The following is a 25,978-nucleotide window of genomic DNA, read 5'->3' on the forward strand; positions in this document are numbered from 1 at the left end:
AGAGATGGATTATCTCTGCTCTGCTGTGTCTGAGGCCTCAAGTGCACAGGCTTTTGAAGACTGAGGTCAGGGTTGACTAACTAGGATGAAAGACCTACATTCTAGACTTGGGCTTAACTCTTGTGCCAGCACTTGGATAGGTATAACCTATCCAAAGAAGAATGGGTGCCCAGCTGGGACTCTTTTTTTTCTTTTTCCCCCTCCCTGAGACAAGGTATCTCTGCGTAGCCCTAGCTGTCCTGGAACTCACTCTGTAGACCAGGCTATCCTCGAACTCAGAGAGGTTCACCTGCCTCTACCTCCCGAGTGCCAGGATTCCAGGTGGGACTCTTGACAAGTGCATGTGTACAGCAGGCCTTGGTGTGGTTACACTTTCGGTGCATTACTGTGTTTCTTCCATGGAGGCTTATTGTTTCAGCCAGTAAGGCAGAAGCTGCCTGGCTTTTATATCAGTCTTGAAAGTCAGTGTTACTTCTGCCATTCTCTCTTGCAGCCCAACCCCACTTGGATTTCAAGCGGGAGGAGTGTGAACCTTAAACAGGATGCATGTCAAACTTTTGAGGTTAAGGCACTTATAGGAATGATTCTTTAGACTTAGAATTATTTAACTTTGTATGGCTTGGGGTAAATTACTTCTTGTGCTTCTGTTACCTCATCTATAAAATTGTTTTGGTGACAGTGGTGACATAATTATCCTTGCATTTTGACCTACTCTCTTCTTTCTGTCTGTCTCCTGTCTCTCCTGCTCCCTGTGCTGGTGGTCTCAGGTGTCTCCCTGCTGTTCTTTGGACACTTGATGGTCTGTAGCTATTCTGTCTAGAACCAGATGCTCGTTAAGCAGTGGTTCTCAACCTTCCTAAGGCTTTAATGACCCTTTAGTACAGTTCCTCATGTGTGATCTCCAACCTTAAAGTTATCTTCAGTGATAACTTCGTAACTGTAATTTTGCTTCTGTTGATGAATCATAATGTAAATATCTGTGTTTTCTGATGGTCTTAGGCCCCCAAAAGCATCGCTACTCACAGATTGAGAAGCACCACTATATAATAGTGTTTCCACTTTCTCATCTTGCTCAAAGGTCCCCTTGGCAAGACTTATCTGAACACCTGTGGCCTTCCAGTTTCCCAGCCTTCATGTTGTTTTCCTCACTAAGTCTTTCTTTTTTCTTTTTTTCCTTTTTTACCCCCTTGGTTTTTTAGACAGGATTTCTCTGTGTAGCCCTGGTTGTTTTAGAACTCTCTTTGTAGACTAGGCTGTCCTTGAGCTCAGAGATCCTCTTGCCTCTGCTTCCTGAGTGCTGGGACTAAAGGTGCATGTGCCACTACTGCCTGGCCAAATCTTTACTCAATAGTATATTTCTTTTTTCCCGCTTTGGTTTTTCAAGACAGGGTTTCTCTGTGTAAACTTGGCTGTCCTGGAACTTATTCTGTGTATCAGGCTGGCCTCCAACTCACAGAAATCTACTTGCCCCAGTGCTGGGATTAAAGGCACACTCCAGCACCGTTTTACCCCCAGACTGAGTTCATAAAGGATGGCATGATTGAAGGAGTCTATGCTTGCAGAAAGAGGAAGATGGATACCTGAAGCCGTGATTGAGGGAAGGGCTGAGTGGGTAATGTGTGCAGGAAAAGTTTGCTGTTAGAGACTTAAGCAGACCTTCAGTTTTAAGATTTGTGTAATCTTTATTAAGAAACAGTGCAATATGATCTATCCCACATTGCTGTTGTAATAAAGAAATATGTCTGTGAAGGGTTTTTCACAGTCCACTCCAAACAGTAGGGCTTCTTTAAAGTTAATTCCACCTGAAGATAACTTTGATAGTTTTTCTGGATGAAGTATTTCAGTGAAAAAACTGAGTAATTCAGCTCAGGGGTGGTGGTGGTGCTCGCCTTTAATCCCAGCACTCGGGAGAAGAGAGAGAGAGAGAGAGAGAGAGAGAGAGAGAGAGAGAGAGAGAGAACGCATTTACATACACAAGCTTTTCCCAAAAAACAAGCAAACAAAAACAACTGAGTAATCCAAAACCATTGATTTAATGGTCAGGTTTATTATTGTCACCATTATTACTTGTTAATTTACTTTATTTCAGGGCTCCACATGTGCTAGGTAAGCACCTTTTTTTCTGTAGTACATCTAACTGTTCACCTATATAAACAATATCCAACCAAGCAAGTCTACTTGGCTATTTATTTGTTTACTTAGCACTTTGACCCCTGCTATATTTGAAGTCCTGTGTGCTAATAATATAGACTGGTTTCTTGGAGCTCATTAAATGGAGTTCACAAGTGAAGCCTTGAGGAGATAAGGGTAAGAGCAGCAGAAAGGACAGCCTAGTGAAAAGAGTAAAGATAAGACAATGCTATTGCTGGATATAGTAGTGAACACCTTTCATCCCAGCACTGGAGAGGCAGAGCCAGATGGATCTCTCAGTTTGGGGACAGTCTGATCTACATATCGATTCCAGACCAGCTAAGGTTACATAGTGGAGAGAGGCCCTATCTCAAAACACCAAAGGTAGGGTGTGTGTGTAAAAATTTCTATCAATCATGATGAATTATGATCTAAAGCTGTGTTTTTTTCAGTATTAGTGGCATGTGAAATGAGAGTAAGGTAAACCATGTAGATTCAGAGCTAGATTCAGAGCTTGGTGGGATGGTGCACACCTTTAATCCCAGCACTTGGGAGGTAGAGGCAGGGGCATTTGTGAGTTCCAGAATAACCATGAGTTTTTATACTGAGAAACCCTGTCTCTAAAAACAAACAAGCAAGCAAGCAAGCAAGCAAAAAACAAAAAACAAAAAACAAAAAAAAAAAAAAAAAAAAAAAAAAAAGAGAGAGAGAGCGAGAGAGAGAGCACAAGAGAAAGAAATAGAGCTAGAGCCTTGTTCTGTGTTGTTGGTGTGTGAGGGGCTGAAGAGGCTGTATTGGGAGAGGGTTGAGATATGCCCTGTTAACCAAAGATGGGTGCAGCCATGGTAGAAATGGAGAAGTGAGGCTTAAGAGATTGCAGAGGAAGCCCGGATTGACTGGAAAGTGAGAGAAACCCAAGAGGGAGGAACAGTGCAGCTCATCACTCTCTCCATACAAGATAGAGAGAGTGGCTTATAATGGGAAAAGTAGGGTCAGGGTTTAGGGAAATGAGCAAGTTTCATTTCTGTGTAATAATCATTTAAATCTTAGAATGACTGATATGTTGAGATAGTTTTGTTGCTGTCCTTGCGGGTACTTGTGGGCTTTTGTTTGCTGAGCTTGTTTTGAGTTTGTGTTTGACTCACTATGGAGCGCAGGTTGGCCTCTTGCAGATCCCTCCTCCGCTTCTCCAGTGCTAGGATTGCAGACGTGGGCTACTAGAATTATAGCAAGCTTTGGACTGCAGTTCCTTGCTTTATTTCAACCCTTTTTTATTATACTTACTCTGTGGGGTACACAGGAAGGTCTTTTCTCTTCAGCCATGAGAATCCTGGGGATCCATCGCAGGATTGTCATGCATGGCAGCAAACACCTTTCCTGGCTGAGCCATCTGGCTCCGTCCTGTGTGTTATAGGAGGTTTATAGTGTCACTAGCATCCCTCAATTGTAAACTCTAAAAATATCTCCACTATTCCAAAATGTTCCAAAATCCCCTTCTCCTAGTTGAATTTTAGTGCCTTTTTGGGTCCCTTTATTGAAAGTCATTTGTCTAAAAGGTTTATACAAAGTCAGTTTAATTTAAATATGGCTGACTTGCCAAGAATTACTAAGTTTGTAATAGTTGGTCCTGAATAGAACAATAAAATAAAAATCTTTTCAAGATTTATGCTGTCTAGTTGCTTTTTATTCATTCTTTCATTTTTTTTTTTTTTTTTTTTTTTTTTTTAGTCAGGGTCTTACTGTGGAGTGCTGGAACTTACTGTGTAGACCAGGCTGGCCTTAAATTCACAGCTATCTGCTTGTCTCTGCCTCAAGTGCTGGGATTAAAGGTTTTTGTCACCATGGACACCTATGTCTAGTTCATTTTCCACAGAAGAAATGTTAAACATTTTGGAAGGGTTTTAGTTTTAGTTATTTTTTTATGCTTGAGGGTTTTGTGTGTTTGTGCACTATGTGTGTGACTGTTGTCTGAAGGCCAGAAGAGGGCATCAGACCCCTGAACCTGGAATTATGGGTAGTTTTGAACCAATGTGTGAGTGCTGAGAATCAAACCTGAGTCCTTGCAAGAATGGTAAGTGCATGGAGCGTTATGCCCCTTCTGCAGCCTCAGGCATAACGTTTTTTTGTTACTCTAGACCAGGCTGGCCTTGAATTCACAGAGATCCTCCTGCCTCTGCTTCCTGAGTGCTGGGATTTCAGGTGTGTGCCACCACGACCTGGCCAGGCATAGCTCTTTTAATTGAAGACCAAAATCAAAATAAAACAAAAAGCTCTAAAATGAAACTGATACATAAAAAGAAAAAAGTTGATTGCATATAGCAAGAAATGTTAATATATATTCTCTTTGAATTTCTCACCAATTAGCTATTGGCTCATTGTCATCAGTGTAAAGTGACATTTAACACTGCTCCTTCACAGGCTGGGGTGAGGATTAGACATAGAAACAGTTGCTAAGAGTTATGTTCTGTTTTATGTTATAGTCACCTTTTATAATACAGATACATGTCAGATGACAGTGGAGTCACAATTGTAGTAAACATTACTGCAAATGCCTTTCTAATTATTACTCTTAACCTACCAAACTTCATAGCTTAGTCTAGCTGCACCTTAAGCTTCTCAGAATACTTAAATTAGCCCACAATTTTGCAAAAATTATGTAAAATAAACCTGCTTTATAAGAAAGCGTTGTATATCTTGGATAATTTAATTAAATACCTGTATCCAAAAAGAGCTGGCCGAACTCTGTACTGTATAGTTTTGGTCATTACTACTCCATCATGGCCTATTGGTGCTTTTAGATTGTCCTCTGTATACCAGTGGCTCAGGAAACAGTTGCAATGCAAAATTTGATGGACAGTTTCTACTAAATGTACTCCATGGTAAATTTGAAAATAAGTTGGAATTGACTCAGCTCTCTGAGAACCTGATTGAGTTAATACACTTGATCTATTTCTTATAACAGTTCCTCATTAATTTATATCATATGGTTCAATCCTTTAAGATTCAAGTGAAAGCCATTGTTTCTTCTACTAGATGCTCCTAAAACTTGGCAGCACTGTGTGTCCTCTGATTTCCTTGTCTTTGTGTACATTATGTTTCAGCATACTTCACATGGAGACGGGAGGCAAGAAGTCACCTCCCGCACTGGGCGCTCTGGAGCTCGGTGTAGAAACTCAATAGCTTCCTGTGCAGATGAACAGCCTCACATCGGAAACTACAGACTGTTGAAAACAATCGGCAAGGGGAACTTCGCAAAAGTGAAATTGGCGAGACACATCCTCACAGGCAGAGAGGTAAATGCTGTGCTTGCTTCTGCTGTGTTTTTGTTCTGCTAACTTTTTAAGGACCAGGACACATATTAACAACTGGGAAGTTCTGCTTTTCGGTTGCTGTAAGTATGTCAAGTGAATGCTCTGACTTGAAAAATTAATAATGTTCTGCTTTTTTTTTTTCAGTGGAAAATCAATAAAATTGTGAATTGCTTGCTAGAACTTATGCACTTCTGTTCATAGGCCCATAAGCTCACGGTATTTGCAGATCAGTAGTTATCTGTATTTACAGGTTTATCCCATGGGTTTCCTTCCTTTTCTGAGGATTTCTGGTAGTCCATGTTTGCCAGGTTGTGCCGGAAGGCACATGCTTTCCCAGCTTTTGTGATCTTGGCTCGTTCCTTATCAAAGTACATGCATTGAAACCACAGAATTAATTTCCTCTTTGCATCTTCTTATGAGGTGCATTCTGCTTTGACGGGGTTCTTGTATTTAGGACTTGGCACCTGTTGTCTAAGTACTCTTTGTCCTTCTGTGTAGGGATTACTTCTGGGAAGTATTTGTTGACACACCCCTGATCCCCTTCTTACAGTACAGCAGGGCTTATCTTACATCCATTGACTTGTGTTTCCTCCTCCACTCTTGCTATATATAGGGAAGTAGTTGGTACTTGTTACAGGTATAACAGATAACTGGTCAGATGACTATAATTGTATGATTGAAAGATGCTTTTAAAAGAGACGTTCTGATTGGGAGAGGTGGTGTGTGCCTTTAGTCCCAGCATTCAGGAGGCAGAGGCAGGTAGCCTGGTCTACAGAGTGAGTTCCAGGACAGTCAGGACAGTTGGTTGCACAGAGAAATGCTGCTTCAAAATAGAAACAGTCAGCTAGGCAGGCAGAGGCAGGCAGAGGCAGGCAGGCAGATCTCTGTGAGTTCAAGGCAGCCTGGTCTATACAGAGCAAGTTCAGGACAGCCTCCAAAAGCTACAGAGAAACCCTGTCTCAAAACCAGGGTGTGTGTGTGTGGGGGGGGGGGGGGCGCAACCAAATAAATGAACAGAAAGAAAGAAACAAAATAGTATGCCCTGTAAATACAACCAGTTCAGGAATATAGTTACTATTGATACTTCTCTTAGAGACAGTTACTCATTTGACCCATATCATTAAAATGCAGCCAAATGGCAACAAAACAAAACCCAGCTTTGTCTGCATTCACACAGGAAGTGCTCACCAGAGCACATGGCAGACTTCTAGAAATATAGCGATGGAAAAGCAGTTGACAGCCTTTTTCTTTTTCTTTGGCTCTGACTGGCTTGCTATGTAGACCAGGCTGTCTTCAGTTTGCAGAAATCTACTCATCTCTGCCTCCAGAGAACTGAGATTAAAGTTGTACACCACCCAACATGAGCCCCGTTTGAAGGGCAGGTATTATGTGTGGGTGATCCACTGATTTAATTTCTAGAGCAGGATTCTTTGAGATGGGGAAATCTCTGTGTTTGAGGCCAGCCTGGTCTACAGAGTGAGTTCCAGGACAGTCAGGACTACACAGAGAAACTCTGTCTCGAAGAAAAACAAAAAACAAACAAACAAAAAAAAAACCAAGACTCCAATAAAACAGAGATGTGCTGTGCGCAACACTCCTCTGATGGCATGCCAGGACTACGTCGTGACAGGTGGTACGGCATTGATGCCCGTAGCTCACTAGGGCTGGGACGGGAGGGAGCAAGCCCTGTGCCAGTCACTGTGCCAGCAGACAGCCTGGTCACTGCCACATGTCCCTTAGCTCTTCTCGGTGTTGTTTATACTGGGACTTACAGGGGGTGGGACACCCTGTTCTACCCTAACTAGAACTTGAGGACAGTGACATACAACTTTAGGACAGTGTCAGAAAATTTGTCCTTCACAGTCTCAGTTTTACCAACTATATTTTTTGTGGATATGTGGAGGATCCAGAAGCAAGCTGCATAGATGAAGCTGTCCCTACTGTCCCTGAGTGGGGCCTTTCTTGAGATAACATGTTAGTTTTCACCAGTTCCCAATGTTTCCCCCGGTTTCCTTAAGCGGCAGAGGTAATGGGACAGACAGATCAACAGACAGCGTGTGCTGGAGACTGGGTACTGTGTTTACTTGTAGTGTAGTCGTTTTCCAGAAGGGTTTAACAGTGGTGGTGACCAAAGTGGCTTAACTTAAGGTTCCTTTCAGCTTTCAAAAATTTCAGTCAAAATAATTTTTCTTTTCCTCCCTTTTATTACAGGTATAACCAGAATCATATATGTAAACATGATAAAATTTATTATTTATTATGTACAAAGCAAAAGTTTTTTTGTTTTGTTTTGTCAGTTTCTCTATCCCAAGAGAATTCCCACAGTTTTTATATATACATTAACCTTTGGCTTAACAAAAAGATTCATGGACATAATAGCGTTCTCTAATATGGCTATTTTCAGTAATACTGTTGTTAGAGTGTGTGTGAGCATGAGCATACACATCACTGCCCATGTGAGGAGACTAGAGGACAGCTCCCTTACACTCAGCTCTCTCCTGTCATTATACGTGTAATCAGTTTGAGCTTGTGAGACAAGCACCGTGCCATGCTCAGCCATCTTGCCGAACAAATCGTGGTATTTTTGGTTAGTAATGGACCTTGACCACTGTCACGGTATTTGTACTTGTGGATTTCATACCATAGGAAAGGCAGCATAGTCTTTCAGGATACACAGGGGACCACAGTGTGACCACTAGGGATATCTCTAAATGTTTTTGTTGCTGCTACAAATAGGTCCATAGGAAACATTAGCCTCTGTGTGATCTTATTAAGAATATAGCATAAAGTCATAGGGAGAAAAAGCCCTGGGCCAAAGTGACTAACTATTTCACATTGTAATAGACAGTGCTAAGATAATTTTGAAAAATCGTAATTATCCTACCAAAAATGAATGTCTATTTTTTCACATCCTTGTCTAAGCTGTATAAGAAACTTTGTCTGATTGTCTCAATCCATTTTTACTGATGTAAGGGAATATCAGATGGTGCACCTTACTTTTTAGAAAAATAATTTCTGATAGTTTTAGAGACAGAAAAGTTCAAGATTAAAGGATTAGATTCCTTTTATAGTGTCCCTCCCCCACCCTAGAACGATGGCTGAGTTCATTTCTGTTATGTCCCAGTCTTCCCCTTCAGTATTCTACGGTGTAATGCTGTTACCATGGCAGTTACATTTCAACATGGGTTTTGGGGGCATGGGGATGACATAAGCCTTTAAGCCATAACTTTGATGATTTAAACCATCAGGTTCATAATCAGACGTCATAAACCAAAATATACTTTTCATTATAATTATGTAAATTTATTATGTTATCTTTTATTTTGTCATTTTTTTTAGGAGGAGGAGGAGGAGGTTTGAGACAAGAGTCTCTCTGTGTATCCTTGGTTGTCCTAGAACTCAGTCTGTGGACCAGGCTAGGCTTGAACTCACAGAGATTCGCTTGCCTTTGCCCCCTGAGTGCTGGGATTAAAGGTGTGAGCCATCAACGCCTGGCTGTGAAATTGGGTTCTTTGCAAGAGCAGTATATGTTCTCTTTAGCCTTCATTTTATTTTTCCCCACAAATATCTTTATTGTGAGACCTAATAGAAGTTTGCTAAGTTTTAGTCTTCTGTCCATTATTTTGGTTGAAGTGGATGAAGAAATACACTGTTAAAAAGGGAGGAGTATCAGGTGGCAGCCAGTGGTGGTGCTCACCTTTAATCTCGTCACTTGGAAGGCAAGGCAGGTGGCTCTCTGAGGCCAGCCTGGTCTACAGAGTGAGTTCCAGAACGCTGGGGATATCCTGAGAGACCCTGTCTTGAAAAGCCAAAAAAGAAAAGAAAAAAGAAGAAAGGAAGGAAAGAAGGAAGGAAGGAAGGAATTAATTCCTTATTCTTTCAGATGTCATGGATATTGTCTTTGATGCTATTCTGGAACTCAACATAGAGGTGTTTCTTAGGGTGAAAGGAGTGATTAATTGAATTTGAGTTAAAAACCATTATACAAAAACTGACAGAGTTAATACCCAGAATAATTTGCTTCAGTTGAATAGAAGCAGCAGCAGATTTGAAAGTGAGCAACGGAAGATTGAAAGAAAGGCCTTGCATAACACACAACAGTTTAAGTGACTGACTGCTTCCAGTACACTCTGAACGTACAGGGTGCAAAGCCATGTTCCTTTCTACATTTTTAAAGTATGTGCATGAGTGTTTTTGCCTGCATGTATACATATGTAACACATGTTTGCCTAGTGCCTTCAGAGATCAGAAAAGGTCAGATCCCTGGAACTGCAATTATGGATGGATGGGTTCTTAACTGGCTGAGCCATCTGTCCATGCTGTACACTGAATTCTGAGATAAGAAAATCACTGTGTTACACTCATGGGATAATTGTTTTGTTTTTATGATTCTTTGATCTAGATTGTCAGCTGTGTAGCCCAGGCTAGCCTAGAATTCACTCTGTAACCCAGACTGGTCGCAAACATGCTCTTCCTCCTTCAGCCTCTCAAGTGCTAGGATTACTGGGCTGAACTACTGCTTTATTGTATAGAAAATATATGTAGTGTAAGAGTTACAGTTTTAACTTTTTAAGTTTAGTGATGATATTTTTATTTGCATTGTTGGGAAGCCATTGCCACCATTCATTCCAGAGTTCATACTTAGAAATTTATATTTCTGGTTGTGAACCTAGCCTTTCATGGCTGAGCCATCTCTCCAGCCACTTACTCATAAATTTATATACTTGATAAAAATCATCCCTCACAGTACCTTGGCACTAATTTGCCTTTTTTTCTCCCTACAGTCTATTTAATGCTATGTTTATTTTACATTTTTATGTGTGGTGTTAAAAAAAAAAAAGATTGTGCTGTTTAATGTGGTTCCTGATCATAGTGATGGAGTGCTGTTTGGTTGTCCTAATTGCAAGGTTGAGGTGTATCCTGCAGAGAAATGTCTGTGTTCAGCCAAGTGCCTCAGGCATGAGTGAGCGATGTTGTAGTAGTTGGGCAGCTTTTTTTTTTTTCTTTAGAAAAAAAAAAAAAAAAAAAAAGAATTTTCTTGTATGTGTATTAGTATTTAACACGCATGTATATATGTGCACCATGAGTGTGTTGTCTGGTGCTCACAGAGGTCAGAATTGGGGTTTGAGGCCTCTGGATCTGGAGTTTTGGATGGTTGTGAGTCACCATGTAGATCTTAGGAACTTCACCTGAGTCCTCTGCAAAGAGCTGTAGTGCTCTAACCTGCTTGGCATCGCTCCAGCCCCTAAAGTTTTACTTTGTAAACAGCTACTGTCACTGTTTGCATTCACCCTTTACTAAAGGGTTTGCTCCCCCACCCCATCCCTTACACATGCACATAGCAAGTAGGCATACCACACACACACACTTTGTAAAAAAGAGACACAGAGAAATGATCTCTTTCTACTATGTGAGGATACTCTGAGAAAGAATGAGCTGTCTGAAGCTAGGAACAAAGCCCTCACCAGAATCAACTCTGCTGGCACTTTGATTTGGGACAATCATTCACTAAAACAGAAAAAAAATGAATTATGTTTAAGCTACCAGTCTGTGGTATTTATTATGGCAGCTTAAGGAGACTACTATTCAGGCTATTGGAAGCTTAAGGGATTTAGAGTATTTTCTTTTTTTATTATTAAGAATTTTATTTATTTATTTATTTTGGGTCTTCTAGACATGGTTTCTCTGTGACTTTGGTTGCTGTCCTGGAACTAGCTCTTGTAGACCAGGCTGGCTTTGAACTCACAGAGGTTCGTCTGCCTTTGCCTCCTGAGTGCTGGGACTAAAGGCGTGAGCCACCACCTCCCGGCAAAAAGTTTTATTTTATTTTTTTTATTTATTTAGTTTTTGAGACAGTGTTTCTCAGCGTAGCCCTGGTTGTCCTGAAACTAACTCTGTAGACCAGGCTGCCTTACGACCTCACAGAGATCCATTTGCCTCTGCTTCCCTAGTGCTGGGATTAAAGGCATGTGCCACCACTGCATGGCTCATTTTTTTTTTTAAATTAAATTTATGTGTACTGTCTGTAGTTTTGTGCTCTTGAGTATAGCCACACATTGGATTCCTCTACAGCCAGAATTGCAGAATTACAGCTGCTTAGTTTGGTTGCTGGGGATTGAACTCAGGCAGGTCCTCTGCAAAGAGCAGTGCACACCCTTGACTGCTAAGTTCTCTCGCTAGCTCCTAGAGTACCTTTTTTTTTTTTTTTTTTGGCTGTTCTTTTAATGGTTATGGGTGCCTTAACCCTTCCAGGTGTTTGATCAGACGATAGAAGAGAAACATTTTCCTTTACGGGTGTTTGCTCTGACTGTTCTCATGTACTAGCCTCTTTATTACTCTGTTTGAAACTTTACACTTTGCTTCTGGAATCATACTTACTAAATGAAATTTCCAGAACTTTATTGAACATGTGACAGGCACAATCAACTCCCTTTCCTAGAGAACCTTTGTGGCTTTTTCTGGATCGTTCTTCCCCACCCCCACCCACAGCCTTGAGAACTAATGGTTGTCTCCTCTGTAGTTTCCACCTTTCTAGTAACACCAAGCAATCGTACCTCATAGTCACTTTTTTTTGTGATCTCAAGGTTTCAGCTTTCCAAGCTCCATCCATGTCTGGTCCAAGGTTAATCTGGTGATTGAATCAACCCAGCTTGGAGGAAAAGAGATTAAGAACTTTCCCCTCAGGTGCCCTTGCTATGTGTATAGGTTAAATGATTATCTTTCACCCACAGCAGCTTTGATGAATTTTCTATAATTTAGTGGAGCTGTATACAGTATATCTGACCTTTTTGAAAAGCAGTTCCTGCCTGGAGTGATGGCTCAGCAATTAAGAGTACTGACTGCTTTTGCAGAAGGCCTGGGTTCATTTCCTTCACCCAGGTAGTAGCTCACAACTGTCGTAACTGTAGTTCTAGGAGATCCAGTGCTGTTTTCTGGCCTCCATGGGCACCAGGTACACACATGCAGGCAAAACTCTCATACACATAAAATATAAATAAAAGCCGGGAAGCGGTGGCTCAGGCCTTTAATCCCAGTATTCATGAGGTAGAAACAGGCAGACCTCTGAGTACCAGGCCAGCCAGAACTACACAGAGAAACCCTGTCTCAAAAAACCCAAAACCAAGAACTAACCCCACAAACAAAAGCAGTCCTTGAATATGAATATGTAAGAACAGAAGCAGGATAGAATTGATGTTTACAAACAGGAAGCTAGCAGTTGTAAACAGCTAGAAACCAGGTTTCAGAGACTCAGAGGGAAGAAAATGGGAAACGGGCTCAGCACGGCCAGATTTGGCCCTGAGAATGACATTGGATGATGACCAGAAAAGAAAGGTTCAGACAAAACACCAATGTACTTAAAATTAAAAATAAATCATAAAAAGGAAAGAAAATAAAGATCGAAAAACATTAATTCTACTCTGAAATACTGTAAATTTTTATAAGTGATGTTTGTAATCTGTTAAAATGCTAGAAGCCATGTTTTGTCCTGTCTCCATTTTTAAACTATCTTTGGTTGTTAATTATGAGTGTTCAAGGCCTTAGATCAGCTTAACAAATGTAAGCACCATGCTGTTGTGTGATAAAACTTTTCCTGGGGAGACATTACACAAAAACATACTCACCCCAGGTAGGAATTCATGATAGACAAAGTGCACATACCAGCTTGGTGAACCATAAGTTTTATCCATGTTACTTATAAAAATATGGATGAGGGGTCACTTATAGGAGCAGAAATGACTGCAAGACAACTGTTTGATTACAGCTTACAAAGCTGGCAGCCTGGGCCACACTGGTCCCCTGCAGGTAGTTCAGCAGGTTGAAGAGGGGCCTTTCCAGGTGCCTTGGTTTATATAAACTGCTTCTAGGCAGCTTGGTCTGGCTTCAGAGGTCTTTATCTGAGAGGGCCTAATAAATCTGGTCAGTTTTAGGGACTTCCTGAAGCTGTTTTAATTTGTTTATCTTCTTGCTGAAGGAGCTTCACTGCAGGATGGAATATTTCAATCTCACAGGAAACTGTTAGCAACAGCCCCATGCATAGTACAACCTGGACTATCAAACTGAATAAATAGCCTGGTTCCTCCTAGGTGGGAATGTATAGGTGATGTTTGAATACCCTACCAGAAAATACTCTTTTCTCTTATTTAGTGCAGTTTCCACCTATATTTTTTTAAATATGGAACTAGTATTTTGTCTTTTTTCAAGTGCATGCACATACTTTTTTCTTAATTCTGAGTTGCTTTGAAGCAGTCAGAATCATTGCTACAATGTTTCTTCTTTCTTGGTCGTAGAGTCGAACAGGCTCATAAAAAAATCACTAATTTGAGCAGGTAGAAGTTTTAGACCAAGTAGTTTTATAAAATAATGTAGTGTTGGGCTGACAAGATGTCTCTCAATGGGTAAAGGTTCCTATGGCTTAGCTTCATCAGATGACCTGAATTAATCCCTGGAACCCACATAGTGGACAGAGAGAATCGACTTCAGAAGGTTATCATCTATGGCAGGCGTGTGTGTGTGTGTGTGTGTGTGTGTGTGTGTGTGTGTGTGTGTGTGTGTGTGTGTGTGTGTGTGTGTGCGCGCGCGCGTCCGTCTGTCCATCTATTAAATTGCTTGTTTTTGTTTTTCAAGACAGGGTTTCTCTGTGGTTATCATCTATGGCAGGCATGTGTGTGTGCGTGCCTGTGTCCGTCCGTCCGTCCGTCCGTCCATCCATCCATCTATTAAATTGCTTGTTTTTGTTTTTCAAGACAGGGTTTCTCTGTGTTGCTCAGGCTGTCCTGGAACTCATTCTGTAGACCAGGCTGATCTCCAACCTAGAGCTCTTTAGGCTAAATATTCCTTTCAAGTTTCTGCCCTATAATGCCAATGTTTGCTGAAATTAGTTTCGGTACAGACCAAAGTGGGGATGGGGAGGGTTAGGTCTGCAGTGGAGCATTAGCCTTGCACGAATGAGACTCTTATCTAACCAGTACTGCCACCCCCCAGAGTGAGAGATTTGCTACACTACATTTCATTTTTGAAGTGTATTCATTCTGCAGTACTTTGAGGGTAGGATGGAAGAGATTATTTCACCCTCCTCTATTAAGTAACAAATAGAGATTGTTATAATAATATCATTTCCATGAGGTCTCTTCTTAATCACAGTCTTATGAAGTCTTAATTGTTTTGTTATAACTAACTGAGATTTGCTTGTTAACAATGCCATATGTGAGCATTTATAAAACTGTTACTGTTTAATCTATAATTAGCAAGTTCTGAAAATCTGTAAATACTTTCCCTCCCCAGGTTGCAATAAAAATAATTGACAAAACTCAGTTGAATCCAACAAGTCTACAAAAGGTATGTTGATGTAGTATTTACTATTTTTAATTTTTCTGTTTTAATTGCTATATATTTTACCTCTTAAATGTGTTAACTGCTAGTAGTTTGTGCAACAAAGCTTCTGTTCCATCGGTGGATGTAGCTTGCTGGGCATGATAATGGTGCGAACCTGCAACCCCAACACTTGGAAGACAGAGTCAGGAGCTCCCCAAGTTTAAGGCCAGCCTGAGCTTTGTAGTTAGGCATTTCCCTCCTCCCCCCAAAAATTTAAATGGAATATTTCCTAAAAATAGTTTGGTTAACTTCATTTGAGGGCAATCATTTTAAATGTTTGACTAAGATAGAAATTTTAAAACAATAACTTAAAATATTTTCATTTGAGACATATACTTTTTCTTGAACCAGTTACTTGTGAGGCTTCTAGAGAAAGGAAATTGCTTGAGTTCAAACATCTTTGAGTACTTTCATCTTTTTTTTTAATTTCTTGATATTATAATTTAATTATGAAATTTCTCCCTTCCCTATCCCCCTCCATGCCTTCCCAAAAATCCATCCATGCTGTCCTTCAAGTGTACGGCTTTCTATTTCACCAGTTGTTATTGTGGCATGGTATATGTATATATATTCCAAACTGTAGCCTGTTCCATCCATATGATGCTGCTTTTTGTATGTTTTTAGGGCTGACCATATGGCATTGGACAACAAATACGTGTGCTCTTTCCTGGGACAGACCGCTTCCCCTTCCCTTAGCTTTCCTCAGTTGTCTGTAGTTTTAGGTAGTGTTGAGGATTCGTGGTCTTTTCTGTGGTTTGGCACATTTATTGGTGTCATCCTTGTTTAGCTCATGTTTGGGCAATCATGTTGTTACTAGGAGCTATTACTAAGAGATAGTCTTACAGCTAATTATCTGATCATCTGGCTTTTATAATCTGCCCCCTCTGCCACAATGTTTGAGCCTTAAGTAAAGGACTATTGTTCTTTATAGGCAATAATCCTTTTTAAAATATATACATACTGTTAGCTTTTATAGTCACTAAACTTTTTAGTTTTTGAAGACAGGGTTTTTCTGTGGGTCCTGGAACTTCTTAGACAGCTCGGCCTCTACCTCCCAAGTGTGGCATTAAAGGTGTGTGCCACCATCACCAGCTGGCTCTGCTTTGACTTTTAAAACTTTACTATTGTTGTGTGAGTGCATGTGTACCTGTTGAGTGCCATGGCACATTTGCAGAGGTCAGTGGATAACTACATGGAGTTGGCTCTTTCCTTTTATCTTTTTATTTGGGTTCTGGAGTTAAATTCAGGTTGTCTGAGTTGTGTAGCAGGTGCTTTTATGCTTATGCATCTTAACTGACTTGACCGTGAGCAAGTCAGTAAACTCACTAAACTTTTAATTTTTTTTTCTTTTTCTTTTTGAGGCAAGGTCTCACTATGTATCCCTGACGCCCTGTAAATTAGGCTGGCCTCAAACTCTTAGAGATCTGCCTTGCTCTCCTCCTGAGTGCTGGGACTGAAAGTGCCAGCATGCCCAGTAGGTCTTTAAAATAGAGATAGTTTAGTCCAGTGTTGGTGGTGTGGCCCTGTAGCATTAACTGCTGGTAACCCTGACACAGAAGAATCTCTTGAGACTCAATAAGCAACAATCAAGACTTCTCTTTAATGTAGTGATTGTTACTTAATATTATTTCATTATCTCAAAGTGGATGTTCTAAAGAAACAATGTATGTTAAAGAGCTTGTAAATCTCAGATTCTACAGTTGTAAGTTACTGAGGAATATGTAATGCACGATTTAATTACCACTGTATTCCTCGTGGGTCAGGGAGGAGGGAGAGGAGGTAAGACTCTATGTGATACTATAGTGTTTAAACATGATGCAAAGCAGATCCCAGTCCTTTGTTCTGGAGTGTGAATTCTGTTTGCTTGCTTTCTCTTCTCCCTTCCTCCTTCCTTCCTTCTTTTCCTTTCTTTCATTCTGACAAGGTCTGACAAACCCTGGCTGGCCTCAAACTCACCTAGAACGTGCCTGCCTTTATCTCCTGGGATTAAAGGCACACTGCCATTAAGCCCCTAACCTGTTTTCTTAAATTTTCATATCTAAGACTTAATGCTAATAAGCTAGGAAATACTATAATTTAGTATTCAGAAATTAATTAAAGATTAATAAGGACTTTTAATTCTGTATTTTATGGCATTGTAAATTATTTACTGTTCATGTGAACCTAGAGATAGTTAGAATTCTACCAGTTTTCCAGGCATTTTAACATCCTTTGTCTGGGGTGGGCTGTAACGACCCCTTGCTTTCTGAGTGCTTGCTCTGTGTAGTGTCTCGTTTACTTGGTCATTGCTGTTGCTTGTATAAGGTACTGCTACTACAGCTTCCGTTCCTACAGCGCATGTTTTCTTATACACTGTATGTTCAGCCCAATAGTGTGATTAAGCATTTTTGTACTAGCATCAATTTTTGTTTACAATAATCTAGAAGTTAAAACTTCACCTTTTGTTTGTGGTACAGCTTTTTTCTTTTTGACTCTTTGTTTTTAAGCAGGGTCTTATTGTGTAACTCAGGCTGTCTAAGTCCCCACAAACAGTAATGTGCAGCTAGTGACATAAAGGTTTGAACCTGCTCTGGAAGGTAATTATCAATTTAGTCACATTCTTTCATCAACTGTGTAGTCCATTAATGTTGCCATTACCAGAAGAGGTTCACCAGCTTACACAAGCAGTTTGAATACTATATTTTAAAATGGTGTTGATTTTTTTTATATTCAGTCTGGCACATTGAGTCAGATAACTTTACTAAATACATATAAGTAAACCTGAAAATTGATGTCATTTTGAGTCTTGTTTTTTCTAGCCATTGAGTGAATATACATCAGATAAAAGATAAATGAAGATTTTTTTCTCATTGTTTTTGTACTTTTCATCTTCTACTACATTTAACAACAACAACTACTACTGCTGCTGCTGCTGCTGCTGCTGCTAAGGTTTTGGGTCTGTTTTTAATGAATTCTTTAATGTTTTATGTATATAATGGTTTTGAAACAAAAATCAAGAATAATAAAAATCCTAGTTTTTCAGGTTTACAAAGTCATTATTAGATCCAGTTTGGTTAAATACTAGGTAATATTGCTAAGTCTTGTTTTATTAAATCCAAGTCTCAGTAAGAAGCAAGTCATGGTGCACGCCTTTAATCCCAGCACTGGGGAGGCAGAGGCAGGCGGGTCTCTGTGAGTTGGAGGCCAGCCTGGTCTACTGAGCCAGTTCCAGGACAGGCTCCAAAGCAATACAGAAACAAAACCCCAAAAAAAAAAAAAAAAAAAAAAAAAAAAAAAAAAGTCATGATGCTGGAGAGATGGCTCAGAGGTTAACAGCACTGGAGTCCTGAGGTTTAATTCCCAGTAACCACATGGTGGCTTGCAATCATCTGTAATGGGATCTGATACCTTCTTCTGGCATAAAGGTGTACATGCAGATAGAACACTTGTATATATAAAATATAAATGTTAAAAAATTGAAGTAAGTCATCAAAGTGGGTGTGGTAGTATGTTTGTAAATTCCAGCTCGGGGGAGACATGGTGGCTCTTGATGTCTGGCCAAACTAGTCTGCTTGGCAAATTCTAGGCCAGTAAAAGACTCCGACTGGTGATGGAGGTTCTATCCCTCCTGGTCCCATACTCAAAATCACTCCAAATAGACACTCGGACACTATATTAATTATGAAACTGTTGGCTGATGGCTAGGGCTTCTTACTGGCTAGCTCTCTCTTAATTATTAACCCAAAACTCCTCATCTGTGTATTTCTACATGGCCTCATCTTACCAGAAGGCGCCTGGCGCGCCCCTTCTGCCTGGGCTCTGCATGGCGTCTCTCCCACTTCCCTGTGCTCCCTTCCTTCCTCTGTGTCCCAGCCCCGCCTGTCTTCCTGGCCAAACAGGGTTTGATTTATCAACAGTAAGAGGAGACATACATACAGAAGGACATCCCCATCACCCGACCATGGACAAATAATAGGGTGGATGGCACCTAAGGAATGGCACCAAGGTTACCCTCTACAGTCTACATTAACATTTACTCCACAGTTTGTTTTTTAAACAAAGGAAAAATGTTTACTGTTTCAAAATTGCTGGACTTCATTTATTCATTCATTTTATTTATTGAGACAAAGTTTCTGTACATAGCACTGTCTGTCTTGTACTCACTCTGTGGTCCAGGTTGGCCTGGAGAGCTCTGTCTGCGTCTTCCTCTCAGGTACTAGGATTAAAGTCATGTACTCCCCCCACCCCCTCCCAGGGTTTCTCTGTATTGTTTTAGAACCTGCCCTGGAACTACCTCTGTAGGCCAGGCTGGCCTCAAACTCACAGAGATCCGCCTGCCTCTTGCTCCCGAGTGCTGGGATTAAAGGCGTGTGCCACCAACGCCTGGCTTCCTGAACCACTTTATTGAGGCATGTCTGTAGATTACAGAGTAACCCATCTAAAGTCAGAGTGTTTTCCTTTAGTCTGGACCAGACTGTGAGTATACTGTCACAGGAGGAGTGCGTAGGGACATGTATATGACAGACTACATGGATGGAAATCAGGCTTCAGAGTGTGCAGACTGTGAGGATACTGTCACAGGAGGAGTGCGTAGGGACATGTATATGACAGACTACATGGATGGAAATCAGGCTTCAGAGTGTGCAGTCACCTCACTTGTCTGGATCTTCACAACAGCACTGTGGGAGTCAGACCGAAGGAAATTAATATTTAGAGCTTTTAGCAGAGCTCAGAACAATGCTTGGCACATCATAAGAACACTGTTAGCCTTGATCTGTGCCGAGTAGTAGTTTTTTGTTTGCTTGATTTTTGATGAGGGGTTTCTAGGAGTGGGAAAACTGTTTGTGTTTAAAATTGTTCCTCTCATAGGAAATAAGTGAAATTTAGTTCTAGGCCATGCTCTGAAGCTACAGACAAACCCTGTCTGGATAAATGGATGGATGGGTGGATGGGTGGGTGGGTGGGTGTGTGGGTGGGTGGATGACCCTTGTCCTCTGTATGAGACTGTGATGCCCTCAGGTAAGTATAGCTGACTCTAGTACTATGCTATAAAGTTTGACCTAGGCCTTAACCTAGATTCTTCCTAGGTGAAGAAGTACACTTAAGTGCTTGGGGATTTTCAGTGTTAACACACAGACTGGGGAGTACCAGCCATAGACTTTCAGAGGTCTCAATTCTGTCTTCTCAGAGACAGAAAATTGTCACTACTGTGATACAGCCAACCATCTTTTTCTTAAGCTGGAACTGTCTAATTAAAAACAAGACATTTATAACCTGTAATAAAATAGTTGATGTTTTTAAAATGCTGCCCAGTCTTCCCTTCCCACAGCATTTTGTTCTGGTCCAGCAACCCTGCTACTTCACAGCTTTTCTCCCTTGCTCTAGATAAGCATCTGTTTTCTGGGAAAGTCTATGAAACTGTTCTCTATTTCAACATAGGTAGTAATATTTTGTTTGTAATCTTACAATTAAGCTCACCTGAAGATCGTAAAAGCAAAGCAGCCAAGCCCTAGAGAGTTCTTACCTCTACCAAGGCTGAAGTTGGTCATGCCTGTCCTCAGAATGACTGTACACTGCAGTGCTTTATAATATTCCTCTCTAGTGCTGGGATTAAAGGCGTGGGATCCTGAGTGCTGGGATCACCTTTGCATGAGCTCTGTTTCTCTTTTAGACTGATTCACTCTCATGGAGCCCAGGGTAGCCTTGAACTCAGAGGTCCATCTTCCTCTCTCCTGAGTGCTGGGATTAAAGGTGTGGCCATCAACTGCCTGGCCTCTGTGACTAACTAGTGTCTTAGTGTGTGTGTGTGTGGCTAATTTGTGACTCATCTCTGCATTCTTATCTTCGGGCAAGTTTTATTTGTTAGATTACAAACAAAATATCATTACAACCATATGGAACTACAGAAGCAAAACCCACCATTCCAAGTATGGCCAGCTTTTGAGATCAGCCCTCCCTTCTCCATAGCTGTAAACACTCAGACTCCGGCCAGCCACAGGAGATGCCTTTAACATAGGCCTAGTTTACACTGTACTTACATTGATTGTTTATTACCTGAGTTACATGGTTCTTGCCAAAATGGTTGTCTGCTGTAATTTGGACCTGTGTGTGTCAGTGTGTGTGTGTTGTATTTGTGACATTCTACCTCTAAGGTATATCCCAAGCCTTGGGGCATTTTTGAGCCATGAGTCTTTTATTTACTATCACTTCTACTTTAGTGCTCTCTAAATTAGGTATTAGTTTTCACCCATTTAAAATATTAAGCAAAACAGGGACAAAGATCTTTTAGTGGAGACTACTTCTGAGTTGTTGCTGTGGACTCAGTAGTAAAGCATTTAGATTTGTTTTGGGTGTACGTACCTGGATTCTATCGGACTGGGGTTCCAGATTGACTGAGCCACCATGTGGGTGTCAGGAATCAAATCTTGGTCCTCTGCAAGAACACTAAGTACCCGTAACCATGGAGCCGTCTCCATCCTTGCTAAGAACACTAAGTACTCGTAACCATGGAACCATCTCTCCATCCTTGCTAAGAACACTAAGTACTCGTAACCATGGAGCCGTCTCTCCATCCTTGCTAAGAACACTAAGTACTCGTAACCATGGAGCCATCTCTCCATCCTTGCTAAAGAACACTAAGTACTCGTAACCATGGAGCCATCTCTCCATCCTTGCTAAGAACACTAAGTACTCGTAACCATGGAGCCATCTCTCAATCCTTGCTAAGAACACTAAGTACCCATGACCATGGAGCCGTCTTCTCTCCATCCTTGCTAAAGGACATGGTGGGGTTTTTTGTTTGTTTTGTTGTTTTTGTTTTTCTTTTATTTTATGTTTTTCATTTTTTGTTTGTTTTGAGACAGGATGTCTTTATGATGCCTAGGCTGGTCTCCAACTCCTTTGTAGTGATAGAACCACCAGCCACTATTCCCTCTCCTTTATTTTTTTTAATTTGATTGGTTGGTTGATGAATTAAAAGACATTTTTTTGAAAGGCAGTCTTGCTGTAATAGTCCAGGTTGGCCTAGCAGCCACAGCTTTTGCATTCCTTTTGTCCTAGCTTCTCAAGTACAGGAATTACAGTCCCCTCTGAAGCTCGAAGGGAGAGCAGGCCAATTTCTTGAGAGAACTAAAGAGAAGTAGGGTCAACCAAGTATTGAATGTGACTTAAGAGTTAATGGCAGGTGCATGCCTCTATGGTAGAGGGCCTGAACTCTATTACACATATTGAGTGCAGTAAAATCTTAAAACCTGTTAGGAAATGTCTTGGTGACAGGCAGCCAGCCAAAGGGCAGATGGGAGCTGTGCTTTCTTTTCAAAAGGTTGAAGTGTCTTCCACTCATAGAATACCATCTTCCTGTTGTCTCCATGTGCGGAGAGAGAGCAAATGTAAAGTTGTGAGGGCTCTGAGCAAGCTTGCTTGCATTAGTTGAGCACTTGTTGCGCTCTTAGAAAATGATTGCATGGGTTTTAATCTCTACTTCAGATACTGATGATGGATGCTCTGTGTTTGTGTATGATAGCCAGCTCTGAAAAACGCTTCCTTCTCAGCTGGAGAGATGGCTCACAGTTGTCTTCTTGCTTCTCCTCAGAACCCAGGTTTATTTCTAGCATTCACATCGCTGCTCACACCCATCTCTAGTTCCAGCTCTTTCTGGTCTCTTCCGTCACCAGGCACACATGTGGTGCACATTCATACACGCAGACAAAATACCCATACATATAAATGCACATAGATAAAATTTTAAAAATTAAAAACTTGCCTTTTATGGTAGATACTATTTTTGAAGCTAGGTAGATGTCTTTGTGTAGTGTATATCAAATTCATATCCATATGTTATAGTTCTGTTAGTTCAAAAGTCCAAGCCAGAAATCTTTGGAAAAGGTCTAGTTTCCGTTGCATCTTTGTTCACCTGACCTGGTGAAATCACACAATGTTATTATGAGACCTCAACAGGTGAAAAACTTCATTCAGTTGTTTCTCATTTATGTCAATCAACAAAAATCTCAGTTTCTGTTTCTTCTCTTTGATTTCTTGGACTCTATGTGTAATGGGTTCATATGTTTCTCTTAAAATTTCAATGCTGTTTTAAAAAACTAAATTTATTTCCTTTTGTGTATGCACAGTCCATGGTGTACATGTGGCAGTCAGGAAAACTTGGTTGTTTCTCTACCATGCAGGTGTTGGGATCAAACTCAGGTCATTAGTCCTGGTAGCAAGCGATTTCACCAGCTGAGCTATCTTTAATTGCTGCCAGGTGTGGTGGTGCATGCCCATATCCTAGCACTTGGGAGGCAGAGGCAGGTACATCTCTGTGAGTTCAAGGCCAGCCTGGTCTACAGAGTGAGTTCCAGGACAGCTAAGGTTACACAGAGAAACCCTGTCTTGGAAGAAGAAAGAAACAAGTTCCTATAAAGGATCAATAATGTCAGGCAGTGGTGGCGCATGCCTTTGATCCCAGCACTTGGGAGGCAGAGACAGGCAGATCTCTTGTGAGTTCGAGGCCAATCTGGTCCACAGTGTGAGTTCTAGAACAGGCTCCAAAGCCACAGAGAGACCCTGTCTCGAAAAACCAAACCAAAACAAAACAAAACAAACAAAAAAAAAAAAAAAAAAAAAAAAAAAAGAATAACACAGAGGTCTTTTTTTCTTTTGTTGCTACCATCTACTACTTATTTAAAGTCTTAAAAGTAGAAAACCACAGATTTTTGTTTGCACTATTTTGAGCAAGCATAACAGAATTGTGTCAGCATTCTGTTTGCATCAGTTAGATTCATTGCATGGTCTACGGGAGACACAAAACTGCAATAGACAAGGGCCTGAGTTGCCAGCCTGCTACAAATCAGTGCAGGAGAGCAAGGAGAAAATAATAACAAAGGAAAGAAGAAGGAGAAAGGAAAATAAAGATGAACAGCTGTTCTACGACCAGAATTTTATAAGTGGTCTGTATTGAGCTGTTGTGGAAAGGAGTCCAGGAGCTATGTAGAGGCATGTCTAAGAGTTCTGCAGAGGGAAGGAGGCAATTAGCAGTGAAGTAGGAGCAACCCACAGGACTTCCAGGACTCACAGGGAAGGAATTGTCTTTTTAAAAGGCTGCATTATGGCTAAAGAATTTGTAAATATAAATTAAAATGAATAGGATGTGCACTGGTGGTGTACACCTTTTATCCCAGCACTCAGAGTTAGGAGGCAGAGGCATGCAGATTTTTGTGAGTTCAGGGCCAGCCTGGACTATAGAGCCAAGTTCCAGGACAGCTAAGGCTATCCAGAGAAGCTCTATCCCTAGAAACGTAAAATAAATAAAATGGATAAGTCTGATTTAAAGTGTAAAACAGGCTGCCTTGCAGAAGTGTGTCTGCCCCAGACCATTCCCGTTCTAACACACTGTTACTATATTGTCCCAGTTCAGCAGAATCTCTAGGGAGGAAAAAAAGAATCCACAGGTGAATTCAGTGTACAGAGCGCTGAAAACTACTGTTTTGTTTTGTTTTTTCTTTAACAGTTTTACCTGCTGATTCTCAGTGAGGTCAGAAGAGTGAGATCCCCTGGGACTGGAGTTAAAGACAGTTGTGACATATGAGTGCTGAGAATTGAATCCCAGTCCTCTGTGGTAGTAACAAGTGCTCTTAACCACCAAGCAAACCCCTCATCCCCCTGAAAACTGCTGATTTAAAGAAGCCAAATCAGCAGTGTCCCAAGTAGCGCCGTGGTAGGGACACTGCAGGGCACAGGGCAAGCACTAACTGGTCTGTCTGCTTGTAAAATATGCAGCTTCTGGAATATCCCACAACTAAGACTCCTCAAGATATCAAAAAGGCCACCACTACTGCAGAACTCTAGTGGCTCCAAAACAAACACCAGCTTTGAAAGAAAACAGTCACCAGACTAGGTAAACTGTGTCTGTAATCCCAGCACTTGGGAAACCGAGGCAGGAAAATCACCATCATTTTGAGGAAACTTTGTCTACAGAATGTATTCCTGGCTGGCTTGGACAATTCAGTTAGACACTATCTGAACACTGAGGTAGTGGATTGGTCGTGTATGGGACTCTTGCCTTGTATGTGCAAAGTCCTAGGTCAATCTCCAGTACTACAAAAAGTAATCTGTGCTACCAGTAGCACATTACTGCTAATGGCATCCAAGGAGCCCTGTATTAGATTCTCCTAAAAAAGAGGAGGTGGGCTTTAGATGCGAAGTCTTTCACATTACGCCCGCCTTCTTACCTTCACTCAACAGGGCACTAGGAGCTCTATAAGGTTGAGGCTGGTAAAGACGCGAAGATCTGTGAAGTTCTGATGTAGTTAATGTTTAGGCAATTACCCCAAATTCATCACAATTGAAGACAGCAGAAAGCAAAACCCAATCCTAACAAAGGTAGTGGTGGTGCTTGGCTTTTAATCCCAGTATTTAGGAAGCAGAGACAGGTAGCTTTCTATGTGTTCAAGAATATTTTGGTTTACTTAGCAAGTTTCATGCAAGCCAGCTACCTAGTGGGACCTTGTCTGGGTGGGGAGATAAAGAGAAAAAGGGGGGACACTGGAGAGAATGTTCAGTAGTTCAGAGCACTGGCTTTTCCTTCAGAGAACCCAGATGTGGTTCCTAGCACGCATGCAGTGTCTTGTAGTGGTTTGTAGTAGCCCTGGGCGTCGACGCCCTCTCCTGGTGACTTACTGTCCCCGTCTGTAGTAGCCCTGGGCGTCGACGCCCTCTCCTGGCTCTGCAGCACTGTCTGCACCTCATGTACCTCACACGGGCGCAACACTCACACCGATACAACAGTTTGTAAGAATCGTTTAAAAAAATAAATGTCTCCCTTTGCCAGCTTGTGTTCCTACTGCACACTCACACGTCTCTGTATACCTCTGCATATCCTGCTTGAGCCAGTTGTGCAAAAGGCTCAGATTGGTTCACTGGTGTAGCTGTACAGTGCTGTTGGATTGGCAGAAGCTCGAGCCTGTACTACCTCTCATTCTGCAAAGGTAGGCCTGGCTTCACACAGATCTGAGCCGCTATGCCCTGAGGGCCTACCTAACACTTTGTCCACTTCTGCTCACTTTGACTCTGCTACTGTCACACTGGCTGAAGCAAGTGATACAGCAAGGGTAGTGAGCTGTGGCTCAGGAGGATGGCTCCCACTCTGCTGTCATCCATCTTCTCCAGTGACTTCCAGGTTGGTGTCATTCAGA

General features: G+C 41.3%; 1 protein-coding gene across 9 annotated transcripts in view; it reads left to right on the forward strand.

Annotated features, from left to right (window-relative positions):
* Mark3 (microtubule affinity regulating kinase 3) overlaps positions 1 to 25,978 on the forward strand; it is a 79,743-nt gene that overhangs the window by 9,770 nt on the left and 43,995 nt on the right. For all 9 annotated transcript variants that reach the window (XM_051196653.1, XM_051196649.1, XM_051196652.1 and 6 more), the window contains exons 2-3: positions 5,232 to 5,423; positions 14,724 to 14,777. In XM_051196653.1, the coding sequence (XP_051052610.1) occupies positions 5,232 to 5,423; positions 14,724 to 14,777 (246 nt within the window). The remainder of the gene's footprint in view (positions 1 to 5,231; positions 5,424 to 14,723; positions 14,778 to 25,978) is intronic.

This window comes from Phodopus roborovskii, unplaced genomic scaffold, assembly GCF_943737965.1.
Source record: "Phodopus roborovskii unplaced genomic scaffold, PHOROB, whole genome shotgun sequence".
Classification (NCBI taxonomy): domain Eukaryota; kingdom Metazoa; phylum Chordata; class Mammalia; order Rodentia; family Cricetidae; genus Phodopus; species Phodopus roborovskii.